This window comes from Cervus canadensis, chromosome 9 (assembly GCF_019320065.1).
Source record: "Cervus canadensis isolate Bull #8, Minnesota chromosome 9, ASM1932006v1, whole genome shotgun sequence".
NCBI classification, from domain to species: domain Eukaryota; kingdom Metazoa; phylum Chordata; class Mammalia; order Artiodactyla; family Cervidae; genus Cervus; species Cervus canadensis.
In genome coordinates, this window is record NC_057394.1 from 8969362 (window position 1) to 8984936 (window position 15575).

Sequence of the window (15575 nt, forward strand, 5' to 3'; positions counted from 1 at the left end):
CAAAGAAATGAAATCAAAGCCTCCAGTGAGGACAGGAGCATTCCCAGGCTCAACCAGGTTGAAAATATAAACTGACTTTGAGCTTCTATATGCTCAACTGTCAAAAGAATATTTAAGTATAGTAACATTGGCTAAACACCATTAAAACCAAAACCATAGTTGTTGAGTTTTATACGATTTGGGTAATTAATTTTAACAGCTCCTCTGTACATTTCTAAGAAAATAGTTTTAAATGACATCTACAAGATAGAAAAATATTTCAGTTAAATAAAACTCATGCTGTCACTATCTTCTTCAATGGGTTTCACATCCAGGGCATCTGAAACCTCCATCGAATTTGAAAAATTTAGTTCTGTTTGATGGTAACATATGAATTCAAAGCACCCTTGATCTGTAACAGAGAACAATTAATTCAGTTTATCCAAGTCCTTTTTAAAAGAATTAACCCCCACCCAAAAAAAAAGAATTAACCCAGCATTTGAAAACATGGCTCACAGTTGACTTAAAATGCTGTCAGGGGTTTTTACTCCAGAAAATATCCTGCTTGAAGCAGGCATGTGGAACAGCTGGAGAGCCTCAGACTTGCCAGTCTCAACAAGATGACATTTTCCCCAATTGATTTATCTGAATTTCATTTCAAAAAAAAATACACTCAAAAGCAGTCTCACTCCGAGGTTCAACATTTCTCAACGCCTACATATTTCCATTAAGAACCCAACTTTGATGATTTCATTTGAGGATGCTCTGGGGACAGAATTCTTACCTGCATTAGAGCAGATGATGTCTTGAGAATTCTTGCACATTTGGTTACTCTTTTTCTTGGTCAGGTCACAGTTGGTTGGGTACTGGCAAGCGTCACCAAACCATCCTTCATCACATTTGCATCTGCCACAGTCACACTTACCGTGGCCTGAGAATTTAACAACATCTAGTTAGACTTAGATTGTTCTCCAAAGAATCTTAAGAGTGATGTTGGCTGAGGAATGAACCATAATAAATTCAAACACAAGTATATGACAGCAGTTAGTGGGGGAGGGGGGCGGGTAACACTATTTATACTCCATACAATGGACTATGTGGGCTTTATTTCCAAAATTAACTTTGATAACTCATTCTAAAAACATTAACTCATAGAGACATTAGGCTAGATAATTAACAAGAGGTCTAAAAAACACATGATCAGAAAATTTAGCACTAAAAAGTTCACCAGGCACTTGCATATTTAAGACACAAAAACCCAATAAAAATCGTTTCCATTTAGCTACATTTTATAACACATAAAACCACAAACTCTAAGTAAGGAATCTTAGATAAAATTATACTAAACATTGGCTTTATGTTTATTTGAATTTCATATGTAATAAAATTGTATAGATATATTAAATATACATCTCTATATATTTATAATTTTCCCACTTTGGGATAAGACTAACATGAAAAATAAGTATACATTTTGTTTCTTGATGGGAAAATTTGGTTCAGGAGTCAAAAGGATAAGAGTCATAGCCATCCACCTACATAAAAGTTTCTCAACCTTTCATTCTCTCAAATCAACATTTTGCTGTTTTTATTTTTGCGGTCATTAATTTTATCAAGTCTTGTTTGAAGAAACCAGCTAATGTTTTTACTGACTACATATGAGACAGAAGTGCAAAACACATACAATCCTTTGTCTTTGTCCTTCAAGGGATTTACAAACTGCGAAGTCAAGCCTAATATGCAAAGAGGATTGTGTTATGTTCAGCCAGAACTGTTTGCTGGATGTTGTATGAAGTTGAAGGATGTAGTCTACGACCTACAGAAGAGGAGAAAGATTTTCTGGACTTCTTTGACCTTTAACTGGGCCTTGAAAGGTGAGCAGAGTTTGAAAGGGTTGCAGGAAGAACGAAGAAGAAGGTGCTAGTCACTCAGTCGTGTCCAACTCTTTGTGACTCCATGGACGGTAGCCCAGCAGGCTCCTCTGTCCATAGAATTCTTCAGGCAAGAATGCTGGAGTGGGTTGTCACTTCCTTCTCCAGGGGATCTTCCCAAGCCAGGGATCGAACCCTGGTCTCCTGCATTGCAGGCAGTTTCTTTACCATCTGAACCACCAGGGAGAGAGTATTTGTATATTATTCAAGATGACAGTGCTATGTCCTAGTGCCTGGAATTCACAGGCCACAGTGGAACAGAATCATTGAGCTGGGGCCAACAGTCACTCGAGATGGCAGCGAAAATCCACATGATGAGGTCCAAATGGCCAGTCAGAGTGAATGGCTCAAAGGCATGCCATATGGGCATGTCGGGCAGAGCCTGGGTCTCTGATCGGCTCTGACTTTAAAACTCCTGTGCATGTGGCCCAGTCCACGTAAGGGTTTCTCTTCCTGTCGCATTTTTCAAATTAATTATTCTGTTTTACAAACAACACCTTGCCTGCACCCTAATTGCAATTCATTTTATCCAGTGCATGTTACTTTGTCAAGCTGATTGTATCATCTCGCATCCCTGTCTGGTCCTACACGATACTGTCAATCTCAGCCAACTTGGTATCACTGACAAGCATAAGTGATCTCTCCTGCCAACCATCCAGTCTATTTTTATGAACATATTGAGCCAAATTCTTAAAGTGGCTAAACCTCTTTTGGTGAATTAATAATCTCGGTCACTGTAGAGATTCTTTAATAATATTAGTTGTATTAGGTTAAGCAGTGTGAAATAGCCACTTTTAATATAAATGTATTTATTTTTGATTGGAGAATAAGTGCTTTACAATACTATGTTGGTTTCTGCCGTACACCAACATGGATCAGTCACAGATATGTCCCCTCCCTCTAGAATCTCCCTCTCACCCCACCCCACTCCTCTGGGTTGTCACAGAGCAACAGGTTTGAGCTCCCTGCATCATACAACAAAGAAACAGCCACTTTCTATAAGTTAAATGTCAGCTATTTGTTATGGTTCATCCCAATAACAAAAGCTCCATACCCACTGTGAAGAAAATAAGAATGATTTAGAAGAAAAGGAAGTATCTAGAAAAAGAATACATCTTTTATATTGGATGGAAGATCTGAAACTCCAAACGAAGGTACATATGACAGAGGTGGGTGATGGTTTGTGGGTCAAAGGTTACAGACTTTTTAAAATGGAGGAGATTTGGAAAAATAAGGAAAATGTACAGAAGATATTAAAAGGCTCATTCATCTCACAATGACTCCATGAAGCATCAGTAGAAGCTATATTTTACGTGCTTATACCCCAAAGTTATTAGTACATGGAGGTGCAGTTGCAGAAACTTCTTCCATCAAAGGCTCTATGATAAAATAAACATGGAAAGTGACATGCTATATTCTTCTCTTAGCGTGTCATGATATATACCAGCACACTGAAGCCCATCAGAGGCCCTTTCAAGAAAAAGCTATTTAACTTTATTTAGAATACACAATTTCTTTGATTAAGGGGCCCCTTGTCCTCACATCTTATGTTAACATCTTAGGCACACACTGCCAGGTAATGTGATTTCAGCTTTTCCTTAAGCATCCGACTGTAGGCAAAGATGACAGACGAGGGAGGACAGGATCATCTGCTTTTATGTTTTGTCTGAACTTCATGCCTGGTAGGGTCTTCTTGATTCACTTTCCTCCATTTAGGAAAGCAAATGGGAACAGATTTTTTTTTGTTGTTTTTTTACTGTCAAAAATTACCAAGGAATAGCCTGTACAACTTTATCAGGAGATAAGTGTACAGTGTTTTTAGAAAGAAAAGAATCTTTAAATAAGTTCTACTCTTTGAAAGTGGAAGTGTGACTCAGTCGTGTCCGACTCTTTGCGACCCATGGATGGTAGCTCAGCAGGCTCCTCTGTCCGTGGAATTCTCCAGGCAAGAACACTGGAGTGGGTAACCATTTTCTTCTCCAGAGGATCTTCCCGACCCAGGAATCAAACCTGGGTCTCCTGTGTTGCAGGCAGACTCTTCACCGTCTGAGCCACCAGGGAAGATGCTCTTTACTCAAGGTTAAAGAGAACCCTGGCCGACCTCAGGGAATGAGGGAGCTCTATTATGGAAGCAAGGTAATCTCCCCTGCAGCGTCAACAACGTGGCTTCGCTGAACATCCCCTTTGGCGAGACACTTTATCCACTGTGTACCCGTCTACTGCAGCTGTCATCCAACGCACCATAAACTGAAAGGCTTAAAGCAACAAAAATTTCCTCATCCCAGCTCTAGCGCCCCCAAACTGACATCAAGGTGCCAACAGTCTGATTCCTTCTAGAGGATCTACGAGAGACGTTCTCCCGTTCCTGTCTCCCGTCCACTGGTGGCTGCCTGCAGTCCTGGTGCTCCCTGTCTGAGCAAGCTTTCCTTGCTCCGCTTCTGTCTTCATGTGGTTTTTTCCCCTGTGTGTCTGTGTCTTCACATCTTTCTCCTTATAAGTGCACGGGTCACTGGATTTAGAGTCCATCAGACTTCCGGAGGACCTCATCTTAATTACATCTTCCAAGACGGTCTTCCCAAATGTCACATTCAAGGCACCAGGTGAAGGGATTTCACCCATCCTTTAGCGGGGCATAATTTAATCCTCAAGAGTTGCAAGTAATAGATCCTGATTACCCTCTTTCCTACCTAGATGGAATATTTAAAAGCAGAGACATCACTTTGCCAAAAAAGGTCCATAAAGTTAAAGCTATGGTTTCTGTAACAGTCACATAAGGAAGCGAGAGCATAAAGAAGGCTGCATGCAGAAGAATTTATCTTTCAAACTGTGGTGTTGAAGAAGACTCTTTAGAGTCCCTTGGATTGCAAGGAGATCAATTCACCAATTTTAATGGAAATTAACCCTGAATATTCATTGGAAAGACTGGTGCTGAAGCTGAAACTCCAATACTTTGGCCACCTGATGCTGGGAAAGATTGAAGGCAGGAGGAGAAGGGGACAACAGAGGATGGGATGGTTGGATGGCATCACTGACTCAATGGACATGGGTTTGAGCAAATTCAGGGAGATGGTGAAGGACAGGGAAGCTGGGTGTGCTGCAGTTCAGGGGTTGCAAAGAGTCTGACACGGTTTAGTGACTGAACTGAACTACATATTCACATATAAGATTCGGTCTTTTTATTCCCTCTTGGATGTGAAAATAAATGGCTAGAGCTGAGAGCAGCTTCCCCCTCCCCATTTCTACGCTGCAGCAGGAGGGTCTGAGAATTCCCACCGACAGCCTGGCCCAGGTCCAGGTGGGCTTGCACAGCTCTGCGAGCCCCTCTCCTCCCCTACTCCTCCCACAATTGAAGTCTCTGACCACCCCCAGTCCCAGGACATTTGCAGCACCCCAGACTAGGGGGGAAGCCACAGCAAGCTCTGGAAGAGAGGTGGAGGCCTTTGTAGTAGAAGGGCCTGGCCCCAGTCTCCGCAGGCTAGCGGGGCAGAGGTGGAATGGACTACTATTCAGCTGTGAGAAAGAAGGCGATCCTGCCATTTGGAGCAACATGAAGGGACCTCCTGATGGCAAAATGCGAAGTGAAATAAGTCAGACGGAGAAAGAGAAATAGTGCCCAATCTCATGTGTACATGGAATCTGAAAATAACGAGCCAAGCAAACAAAGAAGCCAAAATCCAGAGTCATAAAAAAACAGGTTTGTAGCTAACAGGGCGGGGATAGAGAACTGGATGAAGGTGGTCAAAAGGTACAAAACTCCAGTTTCTTGCCTAGAGAATCCCCATGGACAGAGGAGCCTGGCGGCTACAGTCCACGGGATTGCAAAGAGTCGGACACGACCGAGTGATTAAGAACACACACACACACACACACATACTATGAAGCAGCGGTCCCCAACCTTTTATGGCTCTAGATACCGATTTTGTGGAAGACAATTTTTCAACCGACCAGGGCAGGAAATGTTTTCAGGATAATTCAAGCTCGTTACATTTATTGTGCACTATATTTCTATTATTATTAGATCAGGGCAACTTCAGATTATCAAGCTTTAACTTCTGGAGGTTGGGAACCCTGCTGTGCAGCCTATTCAGAAGTTAAGGGAGTCAATCCTAAGAGTTTTCATGACAAAGAGAAAGAAACATTCTCTTCTTTCTCTGTAGTTCTATGAGATGACAGATGTTAACCAAAGTTATTGTGGCTAGTATTTATAAGTAAATTATTATCCTTCACACTTTAAGCTTACACAATGCCATGTCAGTTGTATCTTAATAAAGTGGAAATAAATCCTGATTATTAATTACTACCCCATCATTACTACTGGAAATAATTTTTCATCTATAGGAGGATAGATGTTAAAAAAGTATTCTCTATGCATGTCAGATACATTGCTAGAGCCATACAGTAATCGTGAAATAGACTATTTTAATCTGAGAACTCAGTTGGCCCTGCAAATCTAATTTCTTGTTACTTAGTTGCCAAGTTGTGTCTGACTCTTTGCGACCTCATGGACCATAGCCCCATAGTTTCCTCTTCCATGGGATTTCCCAGGCAAGAATACTGGAGTAGGTTGCCATTTCCTTCTCCAGGAGATCTTCTCAACCCAGGGATCGATCGACCCCTCATCTCCTGCATTAGCAGGCAGATTCTTAACACTGAGCCACTTGGGAAGCCCACAGATCTGCTTGCTTTGGTCAAATAGGTAAACTTCCAAGACCAGCATTGTATCTTAATGTCCAATGGATTCAAACAAGCTCATTTCATAATAGACACACTCAATTTTTCTCCTGTTCTTTCTAAGCCACTATCGTTCTCCCAGCCTCTCTAGGTATGAGAAACGAACAATGCCACATCTAAATTCTAAGAAAAGTATCCCTTGATTAATTTTACAATTATTTCATGGTTTGCAATAGAAATGACTATTTCCAAGACAGGGGCACCAGTCCCTCCCTGTTTCTTTTTTTTTAAAAAAAGATTTCTTAGATATTTATTTCCCACTTCTATGTGAAGGATGGAAGGATTCTGTGTAGAAGGGAACTTTGCCCCAGAAATGGAAAGATCTGCTCTCTAGTCTTGCCTGGACACTAATCCACACATGACCTGGATCAGGAAAGTGGAAAAGAGGAGAGGAAAGGAAAACTAATAAGTACTGGTTTCTGGGTAGAGTGATAAGCACTTTATACAGGCTAGTCTCTTTGGCTTCCATAAGGAGCCAGTGAGACAGATTCTGTTTCCTTGTTTTACAAACAAGAGGAACAAAGTATAATTAGCTCACTTAGCTGAAAAGTTGTGTTTTTCCTGTTATAATCAACATTATCCATTTAGTTGCAGTGCAGTAAACATGAGTGGTCAAACCAGTCCATCCTAAAGGAAATCAACTCTGACTACTCATTGGAAGGACTGGTGCTGAAGCTGAGGCTCCAAGACTTTGGCCACCTGATGTGAAGAACTGACTCACTGGAAAAGACCCTGATGCTGGGAAAAACTGCGGATAAGAGAAGGGGGTTCAGAGGATGAGCTGGTTGCATGTCATCACTGACTCGATGGACATGAGTTTGAGCAAACTCAGGGAGGTAGTGAAGGACAGGGAAGCCTGGCGTGCTGCAGTTCATGGGGTCGCAAAGGGTCAGACACGACTGAGCAACTGAGCAACACGCAAGAGAGCACCTTTTTGCTCCAGGAAGAGTGGCGTCAGTGAGGACTGGCGGCTGGACGACACCAGTGTAGTCTTTGATGCTTCCTCCTGTAACTCACATGCTCAGAACTGGATTACTCAACACTTGTTGAAAGGATCCTAACAGCAAAATCATCAGACTTTACTATTGAAAATTAGATAATGCTAAAGCTGGCAGATTAAAGAATTCAGGAGTCTAGTTATCTGATTTCTCTAGACCTCACTGTGCTGATCCGCAAAGTTAAAAGATTGGACTGAATAACCCCCAAGATTCCTTTCACCTTGAAAACTCCATACTACAGCCTCAGTTATCTTCTTTTTGTTACAATAAACCAAGGCAGCCCCTTCAAACAGTGCATTCAACATCTTAAATCAGGGGGGTGGTGATGAATATTGTTACCGAATCTGTTTGCCACTGACAATATTATGAAACAAAATCCTACTTAAAAGCACCCACTAAAATACCATAAATTATCCTGATAAGCTTATTTTAAAAGTGATTTGGGTTGAATACTGCTAAAATTGGGGGATTTAACATTAGAATTCTGATAACCTGAAATAATTATAAATTGTAAAACATAAAATATAAACTACAGCAAAACAATACACAATGTTTTGGCTGAATCTTGGGTAGTAAATTTCACAAATATATAATTATACATCATATTCAAGCAAGAATTATACAAAGACACTCAGATATAAGCACTAGCTTGGAAATTAGGAAACCCAGGTGCTCATATATATCTTCTGCCATAGTTGGTCTTCTGATCTTCACAGGTGAGTTATAATTCTAACATTTTTGGACTTATTTGTTATTTTTGGTCTGGTAACTTAAACATGTACATAAATACAGTATTTCTCAAGGGATGCAGGGTATGTATCTTTAAAGTGAAATTCGCTCAGTTGGGTCTGACTCTTTGCAACCCCATGGACAATACAGTTGATGGAATTCTCCAGGCCAGAATACTGGAGTGGGTAGTCGTTCCCTGCTCCAGGGGATCTTCCCAACCCAGGGATCAAATCCAGGTCTCCCACATTGCAGGCAGATTCCTTACCATCTGAGCCACCAGGGAAGCCCAAGAATACTGGAGTGGGTAGCCTATCCCTTCTCCAAGGGATCTTCCCAACTCAGGAATCAAACCAGGGTCTCCTGCATTGCAGGCGGTTTCTTTATCAGGTGAGCTAACAGGGAAGCCCGTGTCTTTATCTAATCACAGGCGGGGAGTGATTAGAATTGTCTTCCCTGCTCTGCTTCATCCACATTTCTCAAGAAGCTGGTGTTCCCACCCTACCCCATCATTAGAGGATGTACTCTGTTTCTCAGACGTCTTGAGAAGGGAAAGAGAAAGAAAGACTACTGGACCAGATGATAGAAACTTTCAGTTCTCTATTCTTCCAGCTCCAGTTCTAAGAGATTTTTCATCAGAAACATTTACCAAGATTTCCTCATTTTCTTCTGTAATTAAAAAAAAAAAAGTGTACCCTCAGTTCCTTTAGTTTCTTCCTTGGCTGTTGTTCTGTGTAGGGGTATTTTATTCAAGAGCGTCTCTTCATCTCATATACTCCAAATGATAGAAGCCACTCAAGTCTCGTGAGTTGCCCAGTTGAGTCCAGCTCTTTGCGACCCCATGGACTGTAGCCTGCCAGGCTCCTCTGTCCATGGAATTTTCCAGGCATGAATACTGGAGTGGGTTGCCATTTCTCACTATCCAGCAACAGTATTTCTTAGTTGATGGAAATGAACTTAATCAAACTGGAATCTAAGAATCTCAGAACACTGTAACCAGACTAGGAAACCGGGAATGAGTGACATCTCCCCAGTTTTACTAGGAACAAAATGAAGCTCCACGCTCACCATCACCCACCTCCTTCTCATTTAGATAAAGATATGTGTCAAGGAATTGGGTCAATGGAGATATGTATATATGGATCTCAGTGGAGCTACATATACGTATATATGTATATCTAGGTGAAACAGCTGTGAACGGGCAAGCACGTGACACAGCCATGTATGTGTACATACATACATGTTCATATATGTCTATATACATACTCTTGGGGAGCTCACTCATGTATAACTCATTCACTTTGCTCTACGGCAGAAACTAATGCAACATTGTAAATCAACTGCCTGCCAATAAAAATAAATCTTCAAAAGTCCATAGGAAAAAAATCCAATAGAAATCCCCCATATAACAAAGCACACTGCCTGGGCAGTCATTGGGAAACAGATAAAATGATTCTCCATGACTTATCTTTCTAATCATTCTGCCTAGGACTCCTCCATTGCCCAAACCCTATTTTCTAGAAAATAAAACCACTTTATTTGTTTGAAAAGAATACCGGGCTTCTCCTGTTGCCCCTGTTGCACTAAATTCCAGTGGGTTGTGGGCAGGTTCCCCCTACAGAGCTTCTAAAATACGCCCCAAAGTGGACACTACCAAAATCATGGACTTTTAATAATCCACCTTTTAAAAAAATCTGTTTTTTAAAAAATACCTCTCCTATTGCTCCTTAAAGAAGTCTGCAATGGCTGAAACAAAGCTAGGATCACCTCAAGGTCTTCAAGCATTACGATCAAGAGATTCTGGAGGTATTTTATCCTCAACTAACTAAAAAGGAGCAGATGGTAACAATTTATTATTTTGCTTCCTTCTCACTTACTTCAAAAATTAATAAACATTTATATGTTCAGTCCAACTTTAATGTAAATCCTCTAATAGCAAGGACTTTTCTATTAATTCAATAACTCCCTAGGGTACCTCTCCTCTAAGCTGTTCATAAAAGCAGGTACTGAATAAAAGTTGTTGACAGTTTGGTTCACTTGATTGGAAATAAAATGAAACTACTCTCTTGAAAGCAAGTAAAGTACTTTAAGTCAAGAAACTTTCTACAATACAAAGATCAGTCAGCAGAAAAAAATACTTATCAGTAGTTGGCATGGAGACTAAATTGAGCTCATTACTATTCATTTTTAAAACTTTTTAGGAACTCAAGAAGTCATTTAGAAAATTGGAAAAAAAGCAACTCATGGACAAGGTAAAAAAAATTTTTTAAATGAGTTGTCACTATTGGCTCCCTTTAAAAAAAAATTAAAATCTAGATCAGTAGACAGAAAAATTAAATTGGAAATAAAAGCAGAGGGCAAAGGTGTTTTTTAGGATATAAGACTCTGTCACACTGCTCTGACATTCCTACTCATTTCAGGAGGAATAAAAACTAGACACAGTTCATTCACAAGTAGCTCTTATAGAAACCATACATATTGGAAAAGGAGAGGCAAACTTTATCGGGGATGTATGTTCAGAGGATTGAAAAGAAAGGACATTGGCTTGGACACAACACTTGCTTGGCCTATGGGATGCTGGTAGATCTTTATGCAGAGGCTTGAAATATGCTTTGCACAGCTAGGCTTGACTTCTCTTTTATCATCAATTGACAAGACTTGTGGAGCAGATCTGAACCAAACATGTGACTAGTTTATGTCAACCAACTCCCACCCAAAGGTTTCCCACATGACTCAGTAGTAAAGAATTCATCTGCTGATGCAGGCGTTGCAGGAGACGCAGGTTCAATCCCTGTATGGGGAAAGATCACCTGGAGAAGGGACTAGCAATCCGCTCTAGTATTCTGCCTAGCAAATCCCATGGACCAAGAACCTGGTGGGCTACAGTCCATGGAGTCGCAAAGTCAAGCACGACTGAGCTTGCCCTCCCACCCGAACCATGAACACATGAGCACAAATAAACTACTGCTGTTTGTTTGAAGCGGAAAAAAAAAAAAACAGAAAGAAAGAAAGGAAAGGTTGCCATAATAGCCAGCGTGCTCACTTGTTTTGAAGCCATTAAAATCAAGGTGTTTTGAGAATGGGAAAAGAGTATGACAATCGTGGTAATAGCCTGAGCTCCAAAGAGAAGGAATATCTTCGCATGAAAACATGAACAGTTTGGGAGCTCCCTTGGTGGATCAGTGGTAAAGAATCCTCCCACCAATGCAGGAGACACGGGTTTGATCCCTGATCTGGGAAGATCCCACCTGCCTGGGAGCAACTAAGCCTGTGTGCCACATATTGGGCCTGGTGCTGAAGAGGCCAGGAGTCACAGCTACTGAACCCATGAGCTGCAACTACTGAAGCTTGTGTGCCCTAGAGCCCATGCTTCGCAGCAAGAGAAACCACGGCGATGAGAAGCCCGTGCACCTTAACTAGAGAACGTGCCCCTCTCGCCACAACTAGAGAAAAGCCTGCGTGGCAATGAAAACCCCGCACAGCCAAAAATAATGAATAAGTCAATGAAAATTAAAATGAAAAATACAAACAATTCCAAACTTACCAACCCCCAGGGTGCACTCTCTGTGACTGAGTCATGAGCTATGTCATTCCGCACTATGAAAAGTTATAGTTATCATCATAATCCATGACAGATAAGTTTCACCTACCATTCAATTTCAAAATATCCCTTTTTAATCATCCTAGATAATGTATCTTGTCTTCCTTTTTACATTGGTATAGAGATATTTACTCTGGAAAATAGCTTTACCAAACCATACTAGAACGCCTAAAAATAAAAAGCATGTTAAACTTGTGAATTATAAATCACTTTAATTTGTATTATTTGGTTATCAAAATGACATGAAAAAACAGAAAACCAGTATTACCATCCTCACCTACTGAAGCGAAAATTCTCAGTTAATGCCTTTAAACAATTCCTCTAAACTTTCAACCAAGCTCTCAAGTCTCCCACTCAGCTTGGTTACCCCCAAGGGTGAACAGGAATGAAATCCCCCAGCTTTCTGTCCTTTCTCCGTCTTAAGGAACCCTCATCCACTCTGCCCTCTTCCTGCAGCCCCAGAGGCTGTGTTGAGGTCCATTCCTATCAGGGAGTCTTGATTTCTTTGCTATCTGGTTCATTGGAAGCCCTGCTTCCTCTCTCTCCTCTGATCCAACCTCAGCTTCATTGTTAGCACCTTTCTCTTATACCATGATATTCATCAAGTGTCTCCTGGTCTCTGCTAAAGGTAGTCAACACTCCCTGTATTAAAGCCAAGTCCCTATTCTTTGTCTCTATTCCAAATCAATGCTCCGTTCCTTATTTAAAGCTCCAGGTAGGTAGTTTTCCACTCCCAGTCACCTTTTCTCTACAATCCGATTTCAGTCCCGCCATTCTACTGACATTAGAAAATTTAATATGCTTTTTGTTCCTTAATTCAACTGACATTTAAATCCTTATCTTATTAGTTGTTTCTGAATCCTTTGGCACCTTCCCCTCTTTCCTACCCTGCCCCTTGTCCTTCTCTGCCACCTCAACCTCCTCCATCCTGCCTGAGCACATAGCATCAGTAAAATCCATATTTCCCAGTGTATCTTAGATAATCTAAGGAAAGTAAGAGGAATAAAAAGACACTGGAATATTTATTCTGAAGAGAGTTAATTAAACTTAAGCTCATCATTACACCGCTGAATCACACTAAGTTTTAAGCAAGCTTGAACATGTTAAGTCATGTTTAATTACTTGACTTTTTTCACTGGCATTCAGTGAACAGTTGGAAAATAAGAGGAAAACTCATAACAAGTATCACAGAAAATTTGAAAAGGAATTAAAAGCAGTATTTCCTTTGCTTAGCCAAATATGCAAGCTTCAAGTTAAATAAAGTTAAATCTGCCACATATACTCACTTATCAGTTTTCTTAAAATTAGCAACGAATTTTGTTCTTAGCTTTGATGTTATTTTTCTACCTAAAATATATCTTGGAGAGATTTTGGAAACAACTGTGAAGGCGTATATTAACTCATATCTGTGGAATCTAGACAAACAGTATAGATGATCTTATTTGCAAAGCAGAAATACAGACACAGAGAACAAACATATGAGCACCAAAGAGGAAGGGGGGCGGGAAGAACTGGGAGATTGGGGCTGACACATGTGTGTGTGTGTGTGTGTGTGTGTGTGTGTGTACACACACACACTTCTGATACTATGTATAAAATAATTATACCTACTGTATGGCACAGGGAATGTTGTTCAGTGCTCTAAATAGGAAGGAAGTCCAAGCAAGAGGGGATATATGTATCCATATATCTGATTCACTTTGCTGTAGAGTAGAAACTACCATAACATTATAAAGCAACTATACTCCAATAAAAGTTAATAACTAAAAAAAAAAAACATGCCTTCACAAAGAGACTAGTTACAGGTGCAGGAGCACATCTGACACAACCACCCTATGTATTTTTTTTAATTAATTAATTTATTTTAGTGGGGGGCTAACTACTTTACCATATGTATTTATACTCAAATTCTGTTTCTGAAAACACTGGCTTTCAAACTGAACCCCACTCTTCCTCCTACTGTTAACAAGTAGAGAAATCATAAAGAAAGTAATACCTTTGCTTCTATGTCACACAAAATGGATATACTTAAAAATGGAATATAATCACCTATGCTTTTAATATTTGTTGAGCAAAAAGCATGTCTAATTTCAAGACACTGTAATATTAAATATTCTGTATGGTTATAACATGACAAGTAAAGAAAAATTGCAAAGAAGGGGCTGAGATTTGCTTTTCCTCTATTTGAAACTATTAAGAACAAATTAGCCTGCACCATTTCATGGACCCTGGCAGAAGACTTGAGACTCTGGGTTCAGAGTCTAAGGACTGTATTACTCACATCAATAGCAGTAACTGAAATCTCAATTTAGGTCAGTTACCCAAGCTCCAGTCCCCACAGGACAACACAAAGAAGAGCGGCTGATTCCTACACATGTGGCAGGTTTATGGGAGAGAACCCTCCTGGGTGGGGATCCTGATTCTTATAACATACGGGGAATAAGCATGCCTGTTGAGGCCCTTGGACTGCAAGGAGATCCAACCAGTCCATCCTAAAGGAAATCAACTCTGAATATTCATTGGAAGGACTGATGCTGAAGCTGAAGCCCCAATACTTTGGCCACCTGACGTGAAGAGCCAACTCATTGGAAAAGACCCTAATGCTGGGAAAGACTAAAGTTAAAAGCAGAAGGAGGCAGTAGAGAATGAGATGGCTGGATAGCATCACTGACTCAATGGACATGAATCTGTGGGCAAACTCCTGGAGAGAGTGGAGGATAGGAAAGGCTGCCATGCCACAGTCCATGGGGTCACAAAGAATCGGACACAACTGAGCGACTGATCAGTAACAAAGCATGCCAGAATCTGTGCCAAAGAAGGGTGCACTATTCTATTACACTAGGTTATAAACAAACCCTCTTTGCTCCATAAAGAGACACTGGCTGTGTCTTGCAAGACTCTCTGTACAAACATACATGAAAGGATATTCTGGAATGAAAGCAATCAGTGCCTGTGATGACAAAAAGTACAGAAACATAAGAGACCCATGGAGAATTGTCTCCCAACACCTATTCATGTCAACATCTTAGCCTACAGAGATCTACTTTACTCACGCTAACAGAGGCATAATATTCCACTGTATATACACTGCAACCATGTAGCCATCCCTTTTAATGATTTCACTTAACTAGTTTTAATCATTTACCACTGCAAACAATGCTGTCACAGGGGTTCTTCCTTAAACAGGCATATTTAAGCAGAAGTGTGAAAAGATCTGTGGGATAAATTATTACAAGGGAAGTTCAGGGATAAAAGGGCATGCATATCATTAAAAGCTTTGTTTCTAAAATGATACTAAATACACTCCCACAAACAATGTGTGAGGATTCACTTGCCAACACATAACATGGAATATCACCATGTAACCTGAGTTGATCTGAGCATCTAAAATTACACTGGATATTTTTGTTGACATGTGTCAAGCATGGATGAGATTCAACATGTTTTCTTTGGTTTATAAATCATTTTTATTTTATAAACAAAATCATTCTTTGTCTCATTTTCTTACAACTTTCTACTTATATAATTTCCCAACTTTTCTATTGTTGTTGGACATTTTCATGATTTTTATGAGCACTGGATTTTACAAGTTAAAGAATTTAGTCTCTT

General features: G+C 40.3%; 1 protein-coding gene across 2 annotated transcripts in view; it reads right to left on the reverse strand.

Annotated features, from left to right (window-relative positions):
• ITGBL1 (integrin subunit beta like 1) overlaps positions 1 to 15575 on the reverse strand; it is a 213014-nt gene that overhangs the window by 118525 nt on the left and 78914 nt on the right. For both annotated transcript variants that reach the window (XM_043477360.1, XM_043477361.1), the window contains one exon: positions 764 to 910. In XM_043477360.1, coding sequence (XP_043333295.1) covers positions 764 to 910 — 147 coding nt within the window. The remainder of the gene's footprint in view (positions 1 to 763; positions 911 to 15575) is intronic.